Source organism: Malaclemys terrapin, chromosome 1, assembly GCF_027887155.1.
Source record: "Malaclemys terrapin pileata isolate rMalTer1 chromosome 1, rMalTer1.hap1, whole genome shotgun sequence".
Classification (NCBI taxonomy): domain Eukaryota; kingdom Metazoa; phylum Chordata; order Testudines; family Emydidae; genus Malaclemys; species Malaclemys terrapin.
In genome coordinates, this window is record NC_071505.1 from 290,753,942 (window position 1) to 290,777,892 (window position 23,951).

General features: G+C 40.6%; 2 protein-coding genes across 2 annotated transcripts in view; one reads left to right on the plus strand and one right to left on the minus strand.

Moving 5' to 3' along the window:
- The window catches only part of DGKH (diacylglycerol kinase eta), a 266,884-nt gene that overhangs the window by 238,800 nt on the left and 4,133 nt on the right, over positions 1–23,951 (plus strand). The window contains exons 26-30 of the mRNA XM_054013968.1: positions 2,791–2,896; positions 4,303–4,395; positions 16,470–16,589; positions 16,918–17,026; positions 18,492–18,622. Coding sequence (XP_053869943.1) covers positions 2,791–2,896; positions 4,303–4,395; positions 16,470–16,589; positions 16,918–17,026; positions 18,492–18,622 — 559 coding nt within the window. The remainder of the gene's footprint in view (positions 1–2,790; positions 2,897–4,302; positions 4,396–16,469; positions 16,590–16,917; positions 17,027–18,491; positions 18,623–23,951) is intronic.
- Positions 14,158–19,885, minus strand: LOC128828945 (zinc finger BED domain-containing protein 5-like). The gene is made up of 2 exons (XM_054013990.1): positions 19,618–19,885; positions 14,158–14,895 (listed from the first exon to the last, which is right to left on the minus strand). Exon 2 carries the CDS (start codon positions 14,598–14,600, stop codon positions 14,172–14,174), a length of 429 nt encoding a protein of 142 aa, XP_053869965.1. The 5' UTR covers positions 14,601–14,895; positions 19,618–19,885; the 3' UTR covers positions 14,158–14,171.

Sequence of the window (23,951 nt, forward strand, 5' to 3'; positions counted from 1 at the left end):
GCCCAAAGTTCCAAATCAGTTACAAGTTGGAATAATTTGTTTCGGCTATTAATTTGAAAACTCCAAGCTGTATGAAACCAGTGTTGTATCCAGCGACCTACTAAAGAAATCCACTTTGAATTTAAATTTTAAAATCATATATTTTCCCATCCTCCCATTCAAAATCAAACACAAACAAATGTTTGTTTTTATAAAAGTATTTGTTTTGAGTGTACCGCAAGCAAAGCCACTCACTCATTTTTAAGTCAGTTTACTGAATGTTTCAGAGAAACATAGGACACAGATTGGAAGGGATCTCCTGGGTAATCAAGTCCAGTCCTGTACTATCACAGGCATGCCATCATACAATCTCATCCATAAATTTATCAAGCTCCATCTTAAAACTAGTTAGATTGTTTGCACCCATTACTACTATTGGGAGACTGTTGCAGAACTTCATTTCTTTGATGGTTAGAAACCATCTTCTAATTTCCAGCCTAAATTTATTCATGGCCCATTTGTTCTTGTGCTGATGTTGTCCTTTAGTTTAACTAGCTCTTCTCATTAGCATACACCTACTTTTTGTGCCAGTGTCATTGAAGAAAATATTAAATAAGATTGGTCCCAAGAGCAATCCTTAAGGAACTGCACTAGTAACCTCTCTCCAGCCTGATAGCTCTCCTTTCAGCATAACTTGTTGTCGTCCCCTCTTTAGCCAGTTCCTTACCCAGTTTCCAATTCCGATATTAATCCCTATCTTAACTAATAATAGTCCATTGTGTCAAATGCTTTACTGAAGTCCAGATAGATTAGATCTACTGCATTTCTCTTGTCTTTAAAAATAAGTTATCTTATCAGAGAAACATATTGGCTTAGTCTAGCATGATCTGTCTTCGGCAAACTCATGTTGCATTTTATCTCATTTTCTGTTTCAAATGATATCTTTCAACAGAATATAGTGTAAATACCCTTAGTCTTGCTACAGAGGCACCCTAAGTGATGATGCTGAATGAGAGATATTTTATGTCTGAGATGATAGATGTGTTTAGGGAGGGGTCTCTCTCGATATCCAGTGGAGAGTCTCTGGATTTAAAATGTTTTATCACACATATGCAGACACACACACTGTTTTCAGACCTTCATAATTTTAAAACAGGGATTGTCTTCGAACTTGGATTGCTTTTCCTGGTTCAGCAATGTCTAGGATAGCACCACATTTGATGTTTCTAACTAGAGCCTTCTGTGTTGTGCAAGTGCAAAATTTCAGTTGCAACACATGTGTGTGGAATTTTTACTTTCCCTCCTGTCATCCCATCAATCTCAACTTGAAAAACCGCCGAACCAGTTTTGTATATGTTTTTTAAAATGCTCACCTTTGGGCAGAGATTCACATAGATATTTTCAGTTTAAAAAATGTTTTTGAGACTGTTATGAACAAGTAAAAATACCAGTTTACAGTGGACTGTATTATGGGGTTCACTGTCTCAAATGCTATAATACAGAAATCATGTCATGAACCAGACACTGCTAGAGCAACTGTTTAACTGCACAAGTTTAGGACAGGAATTGTAGAACAGCATATTCAGTTTAAACTGCAGGGATGACTCAGGTAGGCAGAAAGGGGGAATTTATGTAGACATAATGTAAATAAGAAATTTAGCCAGGTCATAGGTTAATACAGGGGCGGGCAAAGTTTTTGGCCTGAGGGCCACATCAGGTTTCCAAAATTGTATGGAGGGCCGGCTGGGGAGGCTCTGCCTCCCCAAACAGCCAGGCGTGGCCCGGCCCCCGCCGCCTATTCGTCCCCCCCTGCTTCTCGCCCCTGACGGCCTGTCTGGGACTCCTGCCCCATCCAACCCCCCCTGTTCCCTGTCCTCTGATGCCCCCACCCACCTCCAGGGACCCCTGCCCCATCCACCCCTCCCTGTCCCCTGTCAGCCCCCGGACCCTCCGCCCCTGACTGCCCCCTGCTGCCCCATCCAACCCCTCCTCTCCTTCCTGACTGCCCCCCTCGGGCCCCTGCCCCATCCAACCACCCCTTCTCCCTGACCGTCCCCGGAAACCCTGCCCCTGACTGTCTCCCCGCCGCCCCATCCAACTCCCCCCCTTCCTGACTGCCCCCCTGGGACTCCTGCCCAATCCTGTGGGAGAGAGGGAACAGCAGGGGAGGGGCTGGGGTAGCCTCCCGGGCCAAGAGCTCAGGGGCTGGGCAGGAGGGTCCCATGGGCCGAATGTGGCCTGCGGGCTGTAATTTGCCCACCTCTGGGTTAATACCTTTACTGTTGTAAAAAAATGTACTTAGATTGTAAGTGCCATTAGAATTTTAATGATCACAATTGATCAAATTCAGTTTTATGTTGCATTTGAAGGGGATTGTCCTCTTATAATTACGCATCACTAACAGGATATGCAGATTGTCACATGACACCACCATAATAATTCTCTTCAGAATGTGTTTCCTGTATGAATTATGTGAATGAATATTTCTGGTTTAATCAGTATAATCTATATGTACCCATTGCTGGTAGGATGACATGCCAGTTAAGACAATACACGTTCCTCAAGCAGAGCAGATCCTCTGTATTAAGAATGTCGTTTAGACAAGAGAGCAGAGTGCTTTGTTGTCTAAGGTGATACTTATATTTAAGCTTTAGATATGTAGAAATATACATAGGACTCTAGGACAGTTAGTGTAAATGTTCTGTGAAATATTTCTTTTCCATCTGCCAATGTTTTTTAATTTTAATCACATTTTAACTGGTCGTAAAAGAAGGTGACAAAGTACCTTTCCTGTTTTTCATATTTTTGTAGAATCTGTGAAGCAGCAAAAATACACAGCCTGTTGGAACAGGAGCTGGCTCATGCTGTCAATGCGTGTTCACATGCATTAAATAAAGCCAATCCAAGGTTTCCTGAGGTAAAGGAACAACAAAGCCTTATTTAATAATAAATCAACTATAGCCCCTGTGTGCAGAAGTGTTTCTGGAGACATTGGAGTAGTCCCGTAGTCCCAGTCACCATTTTCTAGTGGCTAGCATGTTAACTGCTGAGGTAATTGATATCCCAGGCTCCTGATCCTGCAAACATGCTTAACTTTAAGAGTGTGACATAGGCACAACCATCGAATGGGATGGGGAGGAAACCAACCATGTTTTTTCTCCTGCGCCTGCAGCAGCAGCCGCAGCACCCCCTCCTTACGCTTGTAGGGTCACTTAATAGCTGATGGGCTCTGTTCAGACTCTACTTCAGTGAGTCTGAAAGGCAGAGGCAGCACCAGCAGGGGCAACCAGAGGGAAGAGGAAGGGGGAGAAAGACTCCCTTCCTCCAGACCTGGAGCACATTGGAAGAGGCAGAGGATACCTGACAGCTCCCATCTCACCCTCCTTAGTGGGGAGTAGGAAGGTACTGCTGGGTGAAAAAACGTTCCCTTTTGTGGAAACTGGACCTAAGTGGGAGTGGGACATTAAGCATATTGGAAATAGAGGGGGGCAAAGGAAGATACGGGGGCACAGCAGAGCATAGCATTAAGGGCATGACTCAGAGTGCTGGGAGATGGACACAGAACTACACCTAGGTACAGTCATGTGGGCACACTCACAGAGATGCACATATATTTTAATTAAGGACATGGTGTTAGTGGGAGAATTTCAGGAGGAGCAGAAATGAGCTCCTTATTTCCCAGCCCAACCCCCACAATTTGAGCTTTTGCAGGATCTGGGCACTAACATGATTTCATGAGCATGAGTTTGTCGGTCCGAGTTTGTCTAACCTAACATAATCTACTTAAGCCCTTATTACCATAGTAACTATGCAGGCTAACCACTGCTTGTTAAAGTGTGGCAGCTCGCCCCCTCAAGTGTGATGTGAACAATCCTCATTAATGATCCTTGTTAATAAAAGGTCCAGAGTTTCTTTAGTGGCCTTAGCCAGCCATAAAGAACATGTGGCTAGTCACTTGATACTCTAGCACATCTGAGCCCTCAGTAAACAGAGTCAGGTGAAAACCAACCAGGAAATACAGTACATTTCCCCCCTTCCATTCTGGATTCTTATGTAAACTAATACGGTCTGTTCTGCCCCTAAATAAACAGGTGAAATTCCCACAAGCTTGAGTGGCAGTTGTAGAGATGCATCTGAGATCTAATTTTGGCCTCTGTACGTTGCTCTATATCTTATTCCCTTTGGTCTGGTAGAATAAACTTGTCAAGCAGAGCTGGATCAAGCTGGTTCCTTTTGGAAAAACTGGCCAAGGTTGGGATTGTAAACTCAATGTACTTGTGCTCACAGTTTAACTTATTTGACTGTTTTGCTTCTATTCCCCAGAATCTTACCAGAAATACTGCCATTGAAATAGCTGTCAATGTGAAGGCACTACATAATGAAACTGAATCTCTACTAGTAGGAAGGGTTCCTTTGGTAAGAAGATAAAATAAATGTTGTATAACTTGTCCCTGTGTATGTCATGCTTCTCTAAAGGAGCACCATAGCGTTATAGTGCAATGAAATACTATACCCCGAAACCTATAAAAGGCTGAATCAGAGGATTTTATACTACACCTATTACTGAGTTGGAATGGATTATGAATTGTTCTCCTAGTCCATTCACCTGCAGCATGGCAGGAATTAGTTTCTCTTCCAAAACCATTGTTAATTGATGAGTGTCCAGTAAAGTTTTGTTGGCATTGAAAGTCATTGCATCTCTTCTCCTGGTTGCTTGTTTGTGGATCTATAAGTAGTTAAGTTGTTCAATAATAATACATTGTGCTCTGGACATACTGTTAGAAATTGGTACATTTGATATGGTGAGGGGAGGAGGAAAGAAACAGGGTTCCTCATGCTCTTCTATCAATTGATACACTAAGTAGGAATGGTTATGTCTTTTTCATGCCTTTAGTCTTCAGATTCAGGAGAAAATTTATTAATATTTTATTAATTACCCTAAGTGTGTGGTAATTACAAATGGATATCGATTGGAATATTTTCCTGTAGAGGGACTTGAGTCTGAAAGGAATGGTATTAAGATAAAGACCCTTTCACATCCTAAATAAATTGTACAAATCCACTCTATTTCCATAGTGACTAAAATCATTGCCATCTGAAGACTGGCAGCAGTTCACTTCTAGAAATATTAACATGTTAGGCACATGCTCTGCTTTATTTAACTTTAGGAAGGGAACAATGCTCTTTAGATAAATTTATCCAATATAGGGAAAAAATCTGCTGAGATTTCAAATTCCTATATGTTAATGTGGAGGCACGAATGCAATATTTGGGCTTTAAAATGTTTGGGGAAAGGAATTTGGTTGAACAGTCTTCAGGTGATGATTGGGATGCTATTCTAAAAGTGATATAATGTATCAAGGGATGATAGGACATGTTTAAATTATGAAATCATACACACTGAAACCCCTATTTTTCAGTCAATAGAGGGCACAACCTCACTCTTCGAGTATCTATGCTAAACCATTTTTTTTAAACAAGGCTGTTATCCTATATCAATATATTTTCTGTGTCAGTCCGCGTGTTGACTTTAGAGATACTCATAACTCTCATTTGTGAATCAGCTCTAAAACTTAGCCTTGGACAGTCTTGTTGGCTTGTACTTCCATCAGTGCTGAAACAACATGTAGGTTGGGCTGACCCATGGAGATGATGGATACAGCTGAAATTTTTGGTGTTACTTAAACTGCCAGTCAGACACCATACTCCAGTTTAACTGTCTCCCCTGACAAAGAAGCAGATCTCTTAATTTGTTCCTTCCTTATTTTTACTTCTTTTCATCTGTCCAGTTCTTCCACACTCCCCTTTTCAGCGCCCAGTGCTCCTGACAGCCATGCAGTTGATACCATCATTGCCTGTACTGCCTATTGATCTTTTTTTGGAAGGGGGAGGCAGCTGGGGTTGTGTCTACCAGTGTTGCTCCTTCCATCTCAAACTTCTCCTCCCCCTACTGAGAAGGTCTAATTGACAAGTCAGACTCTGATTCACTGAGCTAATCTTTCCATTAGAAACAGGAAGGTTCTAAGACTTCATGGTCTGTTAGACATGCAGAGAAGAGATCTTGCACTAAGTTGGTCAATTCTCTTATCTCTGCTGGAGTTTCACTATTGATTTCAGTGGAAGCAGAATCAGGCCCTTAGTTCACTTTCTCACTATAAGTTCAGAATTAATTGATTTTCCACTGTCAAAATGTAATTCTCTGAGACTCTTTGTGAGACCTTAGGTGCCATCTGAGGAAACCCATTCCATTTGGACCAGTCCACTTCTTTTATCTTGCCCTGAGAAGAACAAATCAAAAACAGGATAATCCAGAAAATGAAAACATTCTAAAGTGATGTCCTCCTCAGAGGGAAGAGAGAGGCTTCGTTGTCATCTATGCCCAGAGTCCAAGCCTCCCCCAAACACCACTGTGCAACTCAGAGCATCAAGCAGCCTGTGGGGGGAAAAAATATTAAGGCTGCTGTGACTCTTGTATTTTCTCCATAAATCTTAGAAACTTCTTTAGAATCATAGAATCATAGAATATCAGAGTTGGAAGGGACCTCAAGAGGTCATCTAGTCCAACCCCCTGCTCAAAGCAGGATTCTTTAAAAAGAATCCCTTCAAAAAATCCCATGACAAGGGAAAACTAAGATTTGCAATCCCATTACACTAAACAGTAACATCTTACAAGAGAAGAGCTCTCACTACAAAAAAATGTTAACATACAGATACTCTAATGGCAAGAAGTAAGAAAGTATTTTACTATACCTGTAATTAATTCTACCTACCAAGATATCTCAAGAACATTTTTTTCCTCCAGAACCAGAGATCAAAGGCCCTTTCAACACCCATGTAAATCTTTGCTATCCAGCAGGTCCAATCCCTACAGATCCCTCTGCAAGAGCACCAGTCTGGACTATCTTGGCTACAGACAAATGGACTCTTGAAATGGAATCCATGATACCATGTATTCTGTAACTCTGCAGAATTTGACACAGAATCCAACCTTTCAATGCAGAACTGTGCCCTAGAATCTATGCTTTCATTTCAATAGAAAAATAATGAACTTCAAGTCCTCTTAATTATGAAAATTAAATTTGAAATTTTGAAAATGTAATGGCAGTTTAAACTGATGCCATGTGTCTGCTTGATTCTGATCCCAACCCCAAACTGTATCTCTGAAAAGAGTGAATGGTCCCATCGATCTCAGTGGGGTATTTACTCTGAAACCTCATGATGGCAATTTAAAATTTCAACATGATGGATCTTTTTAGCAGAAATATCCAGCTATTGTGCTTATCCCACATCACAAATGGCCACCAACTCCTTTCCTGGTGCCAAAAGTCTCAGCTGATATTTCCAGCTTCCACACAGTGCTCCATTTCAGTACAAACTCTATGGCAGCATTTCCCAAACTTTTTTGGCCACAGAACACTTTTTAGCCTATTACGGAACACTTATAATACTATTTTGTAGTCGGTTTTCAAATAAAAAAATGCGTTATTTACGCTCAAATATATTTTATTTTATAAAACAAAGCAAAAATACAAATTTAAAATAACTTGAACTAACAATTTCTAACTGGAAAGCGCATATAAAGTAGTACAAAAATCAAGTGCAAGAGTCAAAATTAAAAACAGTGTTCTACTTAAAAAAAAAACTGTTTATATATATACTCAAACATCAAACAAATTAGATGTTTACTAGGAAAATCTGTTTATAAAAACAGAAATATAAATTTGGATTTAATGGGATTGGTGTTTCTGCATTTTTCTATCACAAATTCGCTTAATATTAGGAATAATGCTGGAAAGTTGAATCCTCATGTCGGACGCAGCATCGAGTCTATTCCTATATTTGGTTTTTGTTGCAGTATAATACAAAAATCCCGTCTCACACAAATAAGTTGTAGCAAAAGGAAGGAGCATTCGAACTGCACGTTTAGTCAAATTAGGGTACTCTTCTATTAGGCTGCTCCAAAAATTATTCAGCAGAAGATCCTTAAACTTTTGTTTCAAATCAGAGTCAGAAATTAAGTCAATTAAGCTTTCATAATCGTGCACAGTAAAGCCAACTGGTTTGGCTGTAATTACAACGGATTTCGAACCCAAGCATCATTAGTAGTTGTAGGAAAATATTCTAATAAAGAGGCCTGCAAGTCACGTAAGTGCTGTAAAATGGTGCTGGAAACTTCTTCATGGACTGTAGAATTTATTTCAGTCAGAAATTCATGTACTGTAGAGAAGCAGTCGAAGTTATTCTGTTCTATACAGGGCTGGCTCTAGGCACCAGCAAAGCAAGCAGTTGCTTAGGGCGGCAAATTTGCAGGGGCGCAAGAATCCAGCATGGGAGCTGAGACCCAACAGGGGGCCCTGGGAGCTGTAGTTCCTTGGTTAGCTCCCTACCTATAGAGCCAGCCCTGGAGCGGGGAAAGAACTACATTTCCCAGCATTCCCTCAGCCGCAATTAACAGGAAAGGGAGGGGGAAGGAGTGTGGAATTGAAACCTCATGCTGCAGCTTGTTTTTTTGCCGCCCTCCACCCCAGCCCTGGACTCCACCCAGTTTTTTTGCCGCCCTCCACCCAGCGGGCCCCCCCCGCACCCTGTGTTGCCCCTGCCCTGGACTCTCTCCCACCCACACCCTCTGCTGCCCCAGCTCTGGCCCCCACCTGCACCCCCCTGCTGCTCCAGCCCTGGGCTCTCCCCCCACCCGCACCACCTGCTGCCCCAGCTGTGGCCCCCACCTGCACCTCCTGCCGCCCCAGCCCTGGGCTCTTCCCCCTACCCACGCACCTCCTGTCGCCCCAGCCCTGGGCTCTCCCCCAAAGAAAGAATTGGGTGGACTAAATGGACAGTGCCCCTCTCTATCTGAAGCCTAGCAAGGGAGGTACGTGGATCCCACTAGAATTTAAAATGAAAAGTAAGGGAGGGGAGGCTCTGGACCTGGGCAGCTTTAGATACAGTACCAGACACGTAGGAGGATTTCCACTTCTGAGCCATGGAAGCAGAAATTGACTTTTCCTTTCCAGATTTAGCTAATATCCAGAAAGGGAATCTAGCACCTGCCTTCCAGATTTGAACACCCTCAAAATTCAGGAGTGCTCAAGCACAATTTGGGCAGCTGTTACTTCATTTCTCCCAAATCAAATATACTGATCCACTGTAACTTGCTGTAGAGAAAATAGAATAAATTGAGCAAGAAATGCTTCCCAGTGGTTATTAGGACTGGAATTGCTATTTTCAACAGCCATTGCTTTTTTTTTTTTTTTTAGTTTTATTTGTTTAAAAGGAAGACAGTGATATTGCATTGGCAAATTCCCCATAGAAACAAAGAACATAAGAACATAACAACGGCCGTACCGGGTCAGACCAAAGGTCCATCTAGCCCAGTATCCTGTCTACCGACAGTGGCCAATGCCAGGTGCCCCAGAGGGAGTGAACCTAACAGGCAATGATCAAGTGATCTCTCTCCTGCCATCCAGCTCCACCCTCTGACAAACAGAGGCTCGGGACACCATTCCTTACCCCTCCTGGCTAATAGCCATTAATGGATTTAACCACCATGAATTTATCCAGTTCTCTTTTAAACGCTGTTATAGTCCTAGCCTTCACAACCTCCTCAGGTAAGGAGTTCCACAAGTTGACTGTGCGCTAAGTGAAGAAGAACTTCCTTGTATTTGTTTTAAACCTGCTTCCTATTAATTTCATTTGGTGACCCCCTAGTTCTTGTATTATGGGAATAAGTAAATAACTTTTCCTTATCCACTTTCTCCACATCACTCATGATTTTATATACTGCTATCATATCCCCCCTTAGTCTCCTCTTTTCCAAGCTGAAGAGTCCTAGCCTCTTTAATCTCTCCTCATATGGGACCCGTTCCAAACCCCTAATCATTTTAGTTGCCCTTTTCTGAACCTTTTCTAGTGCCAGTATATCTTTTTTTAGATGAGGAGACCACATCTGTACGCAGTATTCAAGATGTGGGTGTACCATCGATTTATATAAGGGCAATAATATATTCTCAGTCTTATTCTCTATCCCCTTTTCAATGATCCCTAACATCCTGTTTGCTTTTTTTGACCGCCTCTGCACATTGCGCGGACATCTTAAGAGAACTATCCAAGATGACTCCAAGATCTTTTTCCTGACTTGTTGTAGCTAAATTAGTCCCCATCATATTGTATGTATAGTTGGGGTTATTTTTTCCAATGTGCATTACTTTACATTTATCCACATTAAATTTCATTTGCCATTTTGTTGCCCAATCACTTAGTTTTGTGAGATCTTTTTGAAGTTCATCACAGTCTGCTTTGGTCTTAACTATCTTGAGCAGTTTAGTATCATCTGCAAACTTTGCCACCTCACTGTTTACCCCTTTCTCCAGATCATTTATAAATAAGTTGAATAGGATTGGTCCAAGGACTGACCCTTGGGGAACACCACTAGTTAACCCTCTCCATTCTGAGAATTTACCATTAATTCCTATCCTTTGTTCCCGGTCTTTTAACCAGTTCTCAATCCATGAAAGGACCTTCCCTTTTATCCCATGACAACTTATTTTACTTAAGAGCCTTTGGTGAGGGACCTTGTCAAAGAGTTTCTGGAAATCTAAGTACACTATGTCCACTGGATCCCCCTTGTCCACATGTTTGTTGACCCCTTCAAAGAACTCTAATAGATTAGTAAGACACGATTTCCCTTTACAGAAACCATGTTGACTATTGCTCAACAGTTTGTTTTTCTATGTGTCTGACAATTTTATTCTTAACTATTGTTTCGACTAATTTGCCCGGTACAGACGTTAGACTTACTGGTCTGTAATTGCCGGGATCACCTCTAGAGCCCTTTTTAAATATTGGCGTTACATTAGCTAACTTCCAGTCATTGGGTACAGAAGCCGATTTAAAGGACAGGTTACAAACCTTAGTTAATAGTTCTACAACTTCACATTTGAGTGATTTCAGAACTCTTGGGTGAATGCCATCTGGTCCCGGTGACTTGTTAATGTTAAGTTTATCAATTAATTCCAAAACCTCCTCTAGTGACACTTCAATCTGTGACAGTTCCTCAGATTTGTCACCTACAAAAGCCGGCTCAGGTTTGGGAATCTCCCTAACATCCTCAGCCGTGAAGACTGAAGCAAAGAATCCATTTAGTATCTCCGCAATTACTTTATCATCTTTAAGCGCTCCTTTTGTATCTCGATCATCAAGGGGCCCCACTGGTTGTTTAGCAGGCTTCCTGCTTCTGATAGACTTAAAAAACATTTTGTTATTACCTTTGGAGTTTTTGGCTAGCCGTTCTTCAAACTCCTCTTTGGCTTTTCTTATTACATTCTTGCACTTAATTTGGCAGCGTTTATGCTCCTTTCTATTTGCCTCACTAGGATTTGACTTCCGCTTTTTAAAGGAAGTCTTTTTATCTCTCACTGCTTCTTTTACATGGTTGTTAAGCCACGGTGGCTCTTTTTTAGTTCTTTTACTGTGTTTCTTAATTTGGGGTATACATTGAAGTTGGGCCTCTATTATGGTGTCTTTAAAAAGCGCCCATGCAGCTTGCAGGGATTTCACTTTAGTTACTGTACTTCTTAACTTCTGTTTAACTAACCCCCTCATTTTTGCATAGTTCCCCCTTTTAAAATTAAATGCCACAGTGTTGGGCTGTTGAGATGTTCTTCCCACCACAGGGATATTGAATGCTATTGTATTATGGTCACTATTTCCAAGCGGTCCTGTTATAGTTACCTCTTGGACCAGCTCCTGCGCTCCACTCAGGACTAAATCTAGAGTTGCCTCTCCCCTTGTGGGTTCCCATACCAGCTGCTCCATGAAACAGTCATTTAAAGAATCGAGAAATTTTATCTCTGCATTTTGTCCTGAAGTGAAATGCTCCCAGTCAATATGGGGCTAATTGAAATCCCCCACTATTATTGGGTTCTTAATTTTGATAGCCTCTCTAATTTCCCTTAGCATTTCATCATCACTATCACTGTCCTAGTCAGGTGGTCTATAATAGATCCCTAATGTTATATTCTTATTAGAGCATGAAATTTCTATCCATAGAGATTCTATGGAACATGTGGATTCACTTAAGATTTTTACTTCATTTGATTCTACATTTTCTTTCACATATAGTGCCACTCTCCCCCGCACTACCTGTTCTGTCCTTCCGATATATTTTGTACCCCGGAATGATTGTGTCCCATTGATTGCTCTCAGTCCACCAGGTTTTTGTGATGCCTATTAAATTAATATCCTCCTTTATCACGAGGCACTCTAGTTCACCCATCTTATTATTTAGACTTCTAGCATTTGTGTACAAGCACTTTAAAAACTTGTCACTGTTTAATTGTCTGCCCTTTTCTGATGTGTTAGATTCTTTTTTATGTGAATGTTTATCATTTGATCTGGCCCTTACATTATCCTCCTCCATCCTCTGCTCCTGACTATAACCTGGAGATTCTCTATCATTAGACTCTCCCCTAAGAGAAGTCTCTGTCCGATCCACATGCTCCTCTGCAGCAGTCGGCTTTCCCCCATCTCCTAGTTTAAAAACTGCTCTACAACCTTTTTAATGTTAAGTGCCAGCAGTCTGGTTCCACTTTGGTTTAGGTGGAGCCCATCTCTCCTGTATGGGCTCCCCCCGTCCCAAAAGTTTCCCCAGTTCCTAATGAATGTAAACCCCTCCTCTCTACACCATCGTCTCATCCACGCATTGAGACTCCGAAGCTCTGCCTGCCTACCTGGCCCTGCGCGTGGAACTGGGAGCATTTCTGAGAATGTCACCATAGAGATCCTGAATTTCAGGAGTGGAACAAAAGAATAATAAAGGCACCTCCACTTTTCCTCATTTATGTAGGACAGTCTTGTAATATGCATCCAGATATCCTTCAATCACACAAGCTGAAAATTGTTCCACTTTACTGCAGTTCTGTAACCATATGGGAACCAATCCTGTCTGTGTTCTGTGCACATCCAAAATTCATGCTGAATGACCCGCCCTGGGAGCGAGTTACCAGTGACCCAGGGCTGGGGTGGCAGGAGGGTGCAGTTGGAGGGGCGGGGGGCAGAGAGAGAGAGACCACGGCTGGGAGGGGGTGGGGGTGGAGCCAAAAAGTTTTTGCTTGGGGCAGCAAAAAACCTAGAGTTGGCCCTGGTTCTACAGAAGATGCCCAGAATTCCAGTTTCTTTTTTAACAACGAAATTTTATCCATTGTAGTAAAAATGGTCACATTCTTTCCTTGCAGAGACAGACTAATTTCATTTAATTTTGCAAAAATATCTGCAAGATACGCAAGTCTCATTAGCCATGAGGAATTTGTCAGACAGTCATTAAATTTTCGTCCTGAATTATCTGAAGTGAAGAATATCAATAGTTCACTACAAAGCTCATAAAGCCTCACAAGCAATTTTCCTCTGGATAGTCACCTCACTTCCGTATGTAAAAGAAGCGCTTTGTGCTGACTACCCATTTCCTCACACAAAATTTTAAATAACCTGGATTGAAGTCGTCAAGATTTGACAAAATTGATAATTTGTACTGTTTCATCGAGCACAATTTTCAGATATGCTGGTATTTTTTTAACTGCAAGTGCTTGTCTGTGTAGAACACAATTGCTCTTAGTGCTTTCTAGTGCCACACTTATGATTCGCGTTACAGCTCCCTTCATATTCCCGATCATTGCCCGAGCACCGTCAGTACATACATCAATACATTTTCCCCAACTAATTTCATGCTTTCTGATAAAATTGTTGATGCACTTGAATATTTCTTCTCCAGTTGTGTTGCTTTGCAGAGATTCACATAAGAGCAGGTCCTCTTCAATAATATTATTAAATCTATATCAGACAAATACTAGTAGCACAGCAAGTCCTGAAACATCAGTGGACTTCTCTAGCTGCAATGAATACTCATGGCAAATTTTCAGTTGGCAAACTAGTTCTTTTTCTATGTCATCGGCAAGATCTTTAATACGGCATGCAACAGTATTATTTGATAACTGTACAGCATTGATTTTTTTTTACCAGACTGCTCGCTCAACATGCACGTTACAATATTTTTCGCGCAAGGGTTAATAAGTGTTTCTCCAATAGTGTGAGCTTCTCCGGTAAGCGCTATACGGTAACTTACTCGATAAGATGCATCTGTTGCACTTTTGTTGTCTGTTTTAGCAATTTTAATCATTGAAAGTTTACAATTTCCAAGTGAGTCATGCTTCCTCTTGAAAAAAACGTATATCTTTGTCTTTGTATTCAGCATGCTTGGTTTCCAAATGCCTACGAAGTTTAGCAGGAGCCAATGAACTGTTTGCTAGTATTTTGTTGCACATGATGCACTGCGCATCAGGAACATCTTTATTTCCAACACACGTAAAACCAAAAGACAAATAACTTTCATCATACTTTCGTTTCGGTCTTTTAACACCCGCTTCTTCTTGTTTTTTGATATACTTCGATGGAAATTCTTTCACCTTGGATAACTCACTAGTACTAACAGATTTTTCGGCAACAAAAGACTGCAATTGTTCATCCTCTCTTTGAAGTGTCACAATATTTTGCTCGTTTATTTCGGCGACAGTTGGAGTACCAGAAGAACTTGCTTTTTGTTTCAAAGTTCCTTCTTTTAGCCACAAATCCATGATGATTAGGTTTAGTAACAATATTTAGAAATACTGATTTTTGTCAAATTTTGTTTGTCACAAATATTTATATTGTTTTGAGCGAAGCACGGTAAAGACCCACAGGTTTGAACATGTTGATGGAATATGTTATATTCAATATGGCGTAAAGAGAATGGTGTGTGCATACCACTGCAGTTCGTGCAGCCTCGAGCGGAAGGGGTACAACGTCACTAACTGAAACGTGCCCGAAGGGGTAGATGTCAACATACTTGCGTGCCACGTTCTCTTTATGCCATGATATTCAATACGAGATCTATCAATAACAGGAAAAAGAGTTTGTTAATTTATAGTCATTCAAAAAGAGTTGTAAACTTCGCTTCAAATATGCCAAATTTAAAATTAAAAAAAATTGAAAGACCCTTTTTTAAAATTATGATTCTTTCATGGAACACCTATTCACATCATGCGGAACACCAGTGTTCCGCGGAACACAGTTTGGGAAACACTGCTCTATGGCATACTGAAGACTGAAAATGTGGAAGTAGTATAAAATAAATTATTAATATTAAATTCACTTTCAAAGGGGCACAACTGTACTGATTTTGGTGGTCATTTTCAAAATAACCTGAATGTGGAATTCATTACGGATTTTTTTGTTGTTGTTTCAGCAAAACAAAGATACATAATTTGTTTTTCTTGAATGACAGTTGTCATCATTGGGCAGGAAACTCTGTGCATGTGCGCATGTATTTCCCCCATTCGCTCTACTATCTACAGTGGCATGGAAGACAGACAAAGCTTACATCTTAATAGCTCCTTCTTGGTGACATGGGTTAGAATTTTCAAAACTCATTAAATGACCGTTACTCTATTGTGGTGTGTGTGCCACTCTCCTTCCAACTAAGCGCCCAATTCCATATGGTCAGTTCACAGTGGGTGGATCACTTGATGAGGTCTCAGGAGACGTGTATTATTCCCACATATTCCATTAACCTGCTGTGTGACCCTGAGCAACTCACTTTACCTTCTTGCACAACTCTTTTTTCCTTATTTGCAAAAAGGGATAACGATTCTTACCTTTCTTTTTTTTTTTAGAGCATTTGATTAAATGGGCTAGTTACTGTTTCTGACCCCAACATACCTACTTTTCACCCTGCTCATTCACTGTCAGAGCTGGGATTAGAATTTGGGAATTCCTAGCTCCTAATTCTTTGCATAGTCTATTCAAGAGACATTGAAATCTTGGAAAGGCCTTCATGGAAGAATCCTGGTTACTCCACCCATTCCATTTCTACTTCCTAACCAGAGAAGAGCTGTACATCACATGAAAAAATTTGAGGAATGGCAATGTTGGGCTTCCTGACACTATAAGTTATACTTTTTTTTCTCTGATGCTGTTTTTTATCTAAGTTTTCTCCAGGCCACTGGCCTTTATTAAATTCTTACCTTCCTTGTTGCGTGACATCATAGTCCAGCAATAAAAGCATACAACTATGATCTTATAGCAGAATTGGGAAAAGCACAAAATATTAATATTTTTACATTTGGCACTGTGCTGATTACCAGTTGTGCTTCTGGATTGATGGAAGTCCAAGACCACAAGACTAGGGAATTTCATACTGTAAATTTGGTTTCTCTGGGCTTGTACATCCATTAGTTTGGGAGACTCTTCCATGTGCTTTAAATCTCCATTTATATTTCTGAAGTGTGATGAGTGATGGCAGAAACAGATAGGTGGGCACACACCAAAGTTTTAGCTGTTTTAGTCATTCTTGTAGTTAAGACCAACCCAGATGCAGTCTCTGGATTAGTGAAATGCATGCGCAGGGAAATTAAACGTGGAATAAGGCAGCCATTTAATATTTTTTCTGGTTTGTTCGTAAACAGCAACTGGATCCCCCCCATGAAGAGCTGCTGTCTGATGCATTACACAGTGTGGAGACTGAACTGAGAAAACTTGCTGAGATTCCATGGCTTTATTATGTTTTCCAACCAAATGATGATGAGGTAAGCCACTTACTCCAGGGGGAGGGATAGCTCAGTGGTTTGAGCATTGGCCTACTAAACCCAGGGTTGTGAGTTCAATCCTTGAGGAGGCCACTTAGGGATCTGGGGCAAAATCAGTACTTGGTCCTGCTAATGAAGGCAGGGGGCTGGACTCGATGACCTTTCAAGGTCCCTTCCAGTTCTAGGAGATGGGATATCTCCATTAATTTATTATTTATTTATAAGTGAAAATAATGGTATTTCACTAGACAAGAGTAAATTAGAATTCCCCATGATCAAATGAAGCAATTTTAAAGTTTAGCGGTTGTTTTCCTCTTTTTCCATGCAGGATCCCCCTCTGGATTATTCTAAGAGAAACAACAGAAGTACAGTATTTCGCATAGTGCCAAAGTTTAAAAAGGAAAAAGTCCAAAAGCATAAGAGCAGCCCTCAGCCTGGTATGTGTTTTGACATTGCAAGAAAGATCATAACTTTTGGAAGAAAACGTGATTTCATATCTTTCATAATAGCTAAAATAATGTGCGACACCTAGAGGATAAAATCCTAGCTCCACTGAAGTCAAGGGGAATTTTGCTGATTGATGAGTCAATGGGATGAGGATTTCATGCAGTACATTTAGCAGGTTTGTGTCAATAGGAGCCCCAAAGAACTAGGTGAATAGAAGAAGTATTTTAAAAAATACTTCCGTAGCTACTGTTTTGCCATCTACTTTTGGGATAGAAGGTCCCATGTGTCTGTTTGGGTGGTTTTATTTAACTAACTCCATGCCAACACAAGTCATTCATAAACCAGTTCTGTTTCTGTATAAAGCACTGATTCCAGTTTTTCAGGGTAATCTTAGAGGCTGCACAATGGCTTTCATTAACACTTGTTTAATTGAACAGTTGTCCTTTAAAGTTCCAAATAAGTTTTCACCACAGTTAATTCTGTACATCAAACAAAATCCTGCTCTCTTAATTAGTTAGTAGAAGTTGAACAAACTCCACTCTCCTCTCTCCCCACTGTTATCTGTGAACATACTGCCTTAACATTATGCCCTGAAAATAGCTGGTGTCACAACAGACCTAAAACTGCTCCAACGCCTTGGTCTTTCACAGCAGGCAGTGTGTGCCCTCAAATGCAAAACAAGCTCTCTACAGTTGTTAATATGAATTTAGCTTCTCAGTTCACTAATATGTTAAAATATAAAGCATATTGGAGTACTTCAGTCTGAAGCTAATCAGCATTGAATGAAAGATAAACAAAGGTACAAAAGAATAAGTCAGTAATATAAAACTAGTTTCTTTGAATAAACTTGGCCTATTAAGACTAATGTGGGCAACTAACCTTAGAGAACAATGTTGACAGAGAGCTTTTTAATGGCCTGTGCAACCGGTGTGGTTAATGGAATGTTTGTTGCATTAATTAAGAGCACTAGAAAAACTTCTGAAGTTGGGCTTGCATGCTGTGATCGCTATAGGACTACAGTATATATGTTGATTTTACATTTTAATTAGTATTTAAAGTGTGTGTTTTTTTTCTGACTGCACTGCAACCAATAAAGTGTCATTAGTATACAGTGGAACAAACCTGGATCTTGCACCACTGATCCTAAGATGATTAAAAGTGAATTTGTTGAAATATATGAGGTTTGATGGCTTTATTGAGGAAACTGGAGTAAAGCTGAAAGCACGGCTGCAAAGCAAAGAACCCCATCTTTGTTTAGATACCTTCTAATGTTTATTGCTAACCTCTAACCTGCATGTAAAAAGAAACTCAGTTTTTGTGGAAATGACACCTTTAACCTTTCCCTTTGCTAGCACGGCAGTTCTACTCTGTTTTCCACTCTCTTTGGCCTAACCTTTGCTTGTAATGCATTTGAGCATGTAGAAATTAAGGGGGTTTTGCTCTTAACTTTGGTAGTTCAAAAATGGGGCACAGATGAAGTTGCTGCTTGGCTGGATCTGCTCAGTTTGGGAGAGTACAAAGAAATCTTCATCAGCCATGACATCCGAGGCTCTGAGCTTTTACACCTGGAAAGGCGAGATCTTAAGGTATTTCCTTTGTGCTACTTTTCTGCTCTTCAGAATTTTCTTTGACAAAAACAAAACAAAACCTTTCTCCTGTCCTTGCTTCTGTTATGTGCTTGTAGCTTGGCTTATACTGTGCAAATATGCAGTAAATTACTACACGCTGTCCTGTGTCCTGAATTTCTTATATGTTGACCTGTATTTTTAAGCCAAGGATATTAGCAATATTGGAGATTTTCTCATGCTTCATATAGAATGATAGTATGTTTCAACAGGCTCAGTGAAAGCACTCCCATTGTCTTATCTACATCAATATATTACATTGTTAACTTTAAAAACCCCTCGGTTTTAACTAGATTTATTAAAGAGGATCAGTGTAGAAAGTGAATTATTCATAATAAATTTATTAGGCTAGTGATAATTATTTTAAATGTATCTAGTGCTAGGTCAGTAGGTAACGTTCATTTAAAATTATGAATACATTACTTCAGTAGTCAGTGTGTGGAAGATGAACAGTTTGATGATAGTCTTCTGCATTGGCCATTTGCAGGCTTATGAATTTGTCTGTCAGGTGTCCAAATATATCCTTCAGAACAGCTTTTTGTTTTGTTTTTGGTCAGTTTTTAATTTTGTGAAAAAAATCAAGGTTTCTATCTTTCTGAGATCACTTATTTAAAAAATTAAAAATCATTCCTCCCTGTTCAGTTCAAATAAATAAGAACCATGTTTTGGAAGAAGAAATGTTAGTGTGCTGAAAAATATTAGCCTGGCAAATGATAGTTACATTGCACTTTGAAATGGTGTTATCTGAGATTGCTGGTCTTTTTCAGGATCTACTTAAGTGCATCCATTATATATAATAGATACAGTATCTTTGGGGATTCATTAAATTACTTTTTCCTGGAAGAGAAATAATGACCTTTTGATAATGTGTTTGAGAAATCTGCATGCAAAAATGTGCAACTTCTCATTCTCCATAAAACAAGAGGTTTCAATTTATACAGTATCCTAACATTTACCTCTAAAACACAAGTCATTGTGCCCAGCCACATCTGAATACTGCTGCATGTCTAGGCTGTTTCCATGTGGACATCTGTAAGGATGCACCATTAAATTGTTTAAAAAATTGCTCCCATAGCCTGCAATACTTCCTGATAAGAGAGTGCTGACATTGTATGTCTGCCGTGGGAGGAATGCTGTTGGCAAAGGTAGTTGTGTTCTTGTAATGTATTTAGTCTTGTATGATACATGTCACTGGTCCTTCTGTTTTATCCTGCATCAGTGAGACCCCTGAGTCTCTTTGTCACTGCATTAAACGCTTCCATTGAGGCCTCACAGAGCCCAAACCTGCAAGAACCAAGAAACAGAAAATTATCCAAATAATACATCTCAGACAACATTCCAGTCTCTGGTGTAATTGCCCATTGTCCAGCTATACTGAAAGAAGGAAACTTTATATGGATTTAATGAAGCCGCAGCTTTATTATTAGATGTCTGGGACTACCTGGCAGATAAAAGTATATTGTGCAGGCAACTCCATGTCATTCAAATAACTACCTGGGGCTTCTATCAACCCCCCTTCATTTTTTATCCAGGTCCCCCAGCCAACCCCTGGCTTAGACCTTAGCATCCACCCCCCCACTAGAACCTCCTTTTTAAGTCCTTTACCAGCCCATTTATCTGGTCACTGGATGCCTTCTCTATGGAGTACCTGCACTGGACATCCACCCCACACTTACAGAATAAGTTGTGACATATAGCCTAACTCCCTTTCCTCCTCACCGTAATAGGTCCTCCCTGACACCCGCTGTGGAGAAGGCGAAAAAACCCCACTCCACCGAAGCCAATTTGGTGTGAGGGAAAACATTCCTTCCCAGCCCCCCTAAAAAGGAGTAACTAGTACAATGCCCACAGCAAGTCTAACCCAACCTGATGTTTGCACCTCGAGGGGAGGGAAGAAGGGTGGGTGCTGCCTTGCCTGCTGCATGGAGAAAGGGCTTCTAATGTCTGAATCTGCCCCTTTTAAAGCCTTCTGTTCTTAGGTACCCAGGGGATGAATCAGCATGGGCAAGCTGACCCCCATCCACCCTTTTTACATCGGCTTCTGACCTCCTTCCTTTCCCCCTACCTGTAAAGCACTGCTACCTTCCTCTGGCAAGCCTGGACAATGTCTTCTCCCCACCCCCCCTTTCAGGTGCAGTGCACTCATTCTGAACAGGGACTAGACGATTCAAAAGCTAGACAAGAAACTCGGCACCCCGGGGCTGTGGCTTTCTCAAAATGATAAAAACCCTTGAAAGGAAAAACCCAAGAGATCGAAATTGTTGGAGTGGACCGGTAGTAAACAGCGTTACAGCAGGCAAGGAAAGTCCCTCTGGCCTTGTGCAAGGATCATTTTGATTGTGTGTTCAAACTGAAACTTAACCAAGTAGCTTTCTGCAATGTGACCATTAACTGACTCTCCTTTAAGCTAGGGCAAATGATGAATCAAACTGATTTTTAATTGCCAGTAGTGCAGGGAAACCACTGTCCATGAACTACAAAGAGGCTAGGTCGTGTGCAGTAACCACAGTGTCATGTCGGGGGTGTTTCATATTTTTGCCAGAATAGCTGTGGAACTTCCAGCAAAAGTGCTCATTAAATCCCAGCAGACCCTTTGGCCAAATGTTTGTGTTTTTTGTGTTATAGCAGCATATCTGAACAGTTGAGTGGAGCATGAATTCAGTTCCCTTTGTCTGCTCTACAAGCAGACTCCCTCAGCATGTCCCCAAGTGAGTCCCAAATAATCTGTGCAGCTACATGTACACTGAGAGGAACAATAAACTCCTGGCATCCCAGGGAAGCCCAAACAGTCTGGCCTGTCATTGCCTTGACCTGTAATTTGAAGGTGGAGGGGGCAGGGAGGAGGGCTGGGTTGGATTACTGAATTGTTATAAGATTACATCTGGCTTTTATTATAACTCCTCCACTTCACCTTTCTCATAACTTTTAGAAATATCTCCTTGTCAGTTGAAGTTTTGATTGTAGAGGTTCTTGTTGGTTTTTGTTTGTTTTTCTTTCAATGCTTATGCAAAATCCAGTCACCCATTTTATGAGGATTTTATTTATGAGGATAGAAAGTAATATATGCTGGTTTCATCTCTACTCTCCAGCTTCTCTGTGTCACTCGGGAACCATAAACCTGTTTTTTGCTGGTCAGACAAGCTCAAAGCAGCCAGAGGATAGCAGTGATTCTGACCCTTTAATTTTATATTGTTAATGCATTTAAGATGCTTATTTGCACATGCATTATTCAAAAATAGGAAAATTGTAGCGGAGTTCTTCTCCCTGAGAATTAACCTCTCTACTAATTTACAGAAAGAAATATTAACAGTTATTAGCATTTTAAAACTGCTCCTGTGCATGAGAGCTGGTTGCTAATATTCCTCGCTGCAAGAGTGTCTACTGGGCTACAGTGGTACTGTAGTTCTAATGTCTCCATAGAAAGATTTCAGCACAGAAGTGTGTCCTATATTTGAAGATGCAGGATCTGGATGGTTGTATAGTGAGAGTCAAACTGAAATTTATGGTGAGGGTTGTGTATTGTTTTCATCTTTAGTTTTCGTTAACTGAGTAATAGGAATTAAGTGTTGTTGTAACTGTGTTGGTCCCAGGATATTGGAGAGAGACAGTGGGTGAGATAATATCATTTATCAGACCAACTTCCATTGGTGAGAGAGACGAGCTTTCGACCTTACACAGAGCCATTCTTCAGGTCTGAGAAACGTACTCAGTGTCACAGCTAAATACAAGATGGAACAGATTGTTTAGCCTAATTAGTTAACACATATTTCAATGGACCATTCAAGATGAAGTGGCCCTTTAACACACTCCATTAATGGGGGAAGGAAAAAGAAGGTGGGGGAAAGGCAGCTTGAGGGGAGGTGTTAGTGGGTTATAGATGTGTTGTAATAAGCTATAAAGCTGGTATCTCTATTCAGTCCGTGATTTGTAGTGTCTAGCAAAGTTATGAATTTAAGCTCCCAATTCATAACTTTGCTAGAGTTATGGTGCGAATTTTTCACACCCATGAGCAATGTCATTATACAAACCTAATTTCCTACAGTACACCAGGCCTAAGTACATTTCCTAGACCTGAAGAAGAGCTCCGCAGCCTGCTCTATACTAGAAAATTAAATCCAGACCCTGGGGTAGTTAAGCCAACCTAACCCCCAATCAACATAGCTACTGTTTCCTGGGCAGCTGGATTACCTGCGCTGAAAGGAGAACTCTTCCTGTCGGCATAGGTAGTGTCTACACTGAACAGAAGTTGGTTTAATAAAAGCTGTTGCCTCACCCATCTTGTGTCTCTAATGGGAATTACAATTTTCAAAAAAAGCTCTTTTTAGAGAATTTTTTAAAAATCCTTTGAGTTTTGTTAGATTTTGGACTCACTGGATGTTTGTTAAATTAGTAATAAAGCTAGAAGAAATCTCTGATCTTAAAGATGTTAACACAGAATTCTATATGTATTATTTGTTTGGAAATATTAGAATGGAACCCTTTTTGCCAAAGATTGAGTGGCAAACCTTTTTTGGGCGGGGAGTAGGGGGTGAAAGGCAGCCTACCCTCTCTAGCCTTATCTCCAGAGTATAGTACAGATGAAGATTCCCTGACAGCTGACAACAATTTAAGAAGAAAATTGCTGTAAGAAATTTCATCAGGTTCTTCTCCAGTTATTTTTCAAGGACCTCTTGAGTACTTACGCCACTGAGTGCTAGAAACTGTGAGGTAGGCTGGCAATGTAGCTTAACAGTGTGACATGGAAATGGGGGGAGGGGTGCACTTTGTGAATGATTTGCAGTGTGTTGCTGTTCCAAATCCCTCCCTTTGTGTAGGGCAAAAGTCAGAATAAAAGAATCCCTGCAAACTTTTTGGCATCTAGATGGCATCTAAAGTCGCTATATGTGTTGTCTTCTCAACAGAATGATTTGGGGAGATCTCCACAAGTGAAAATTCAGAGCATTTTTTACCTTTGTTTGGATTTTTTCTTGAGGACGGCAAACTTTAACTGAGGGGCCAGGAGAATTTGTAATGAGAGTCTGAGGCCTAGGGTTGGGGAAAGAGCTGTTGATATGCTGGAAGTGTCATAATATGATCCTGTCCCCTTTTCAATCCCTGAAGTCTAACAAAATCCTGCTACAATTCTCAACTACCAAAAAATCCTACAAATGAAAAGCCTGGCAAAGCCTCATCAAATTTGGTGGTGATGGTGAAAGATGTATCTTCTATTTTCATTCGATTCTGAAGTGACTGTAATTTAGATGGAAACAGTAGATCCTCTGACAAATTGTTGCAAGGAGGTTTCTGAGTA

Excerpts from the sequence above, each read along its gene's own strand:
- LOC128828945 (XM_054013990.1), bottom strand. The coding sequence starts at position 14,600 with ATGGATTTGTGGCTAAAAGAAGGAACTTTGAAACAAAAAGCAAGTTCT.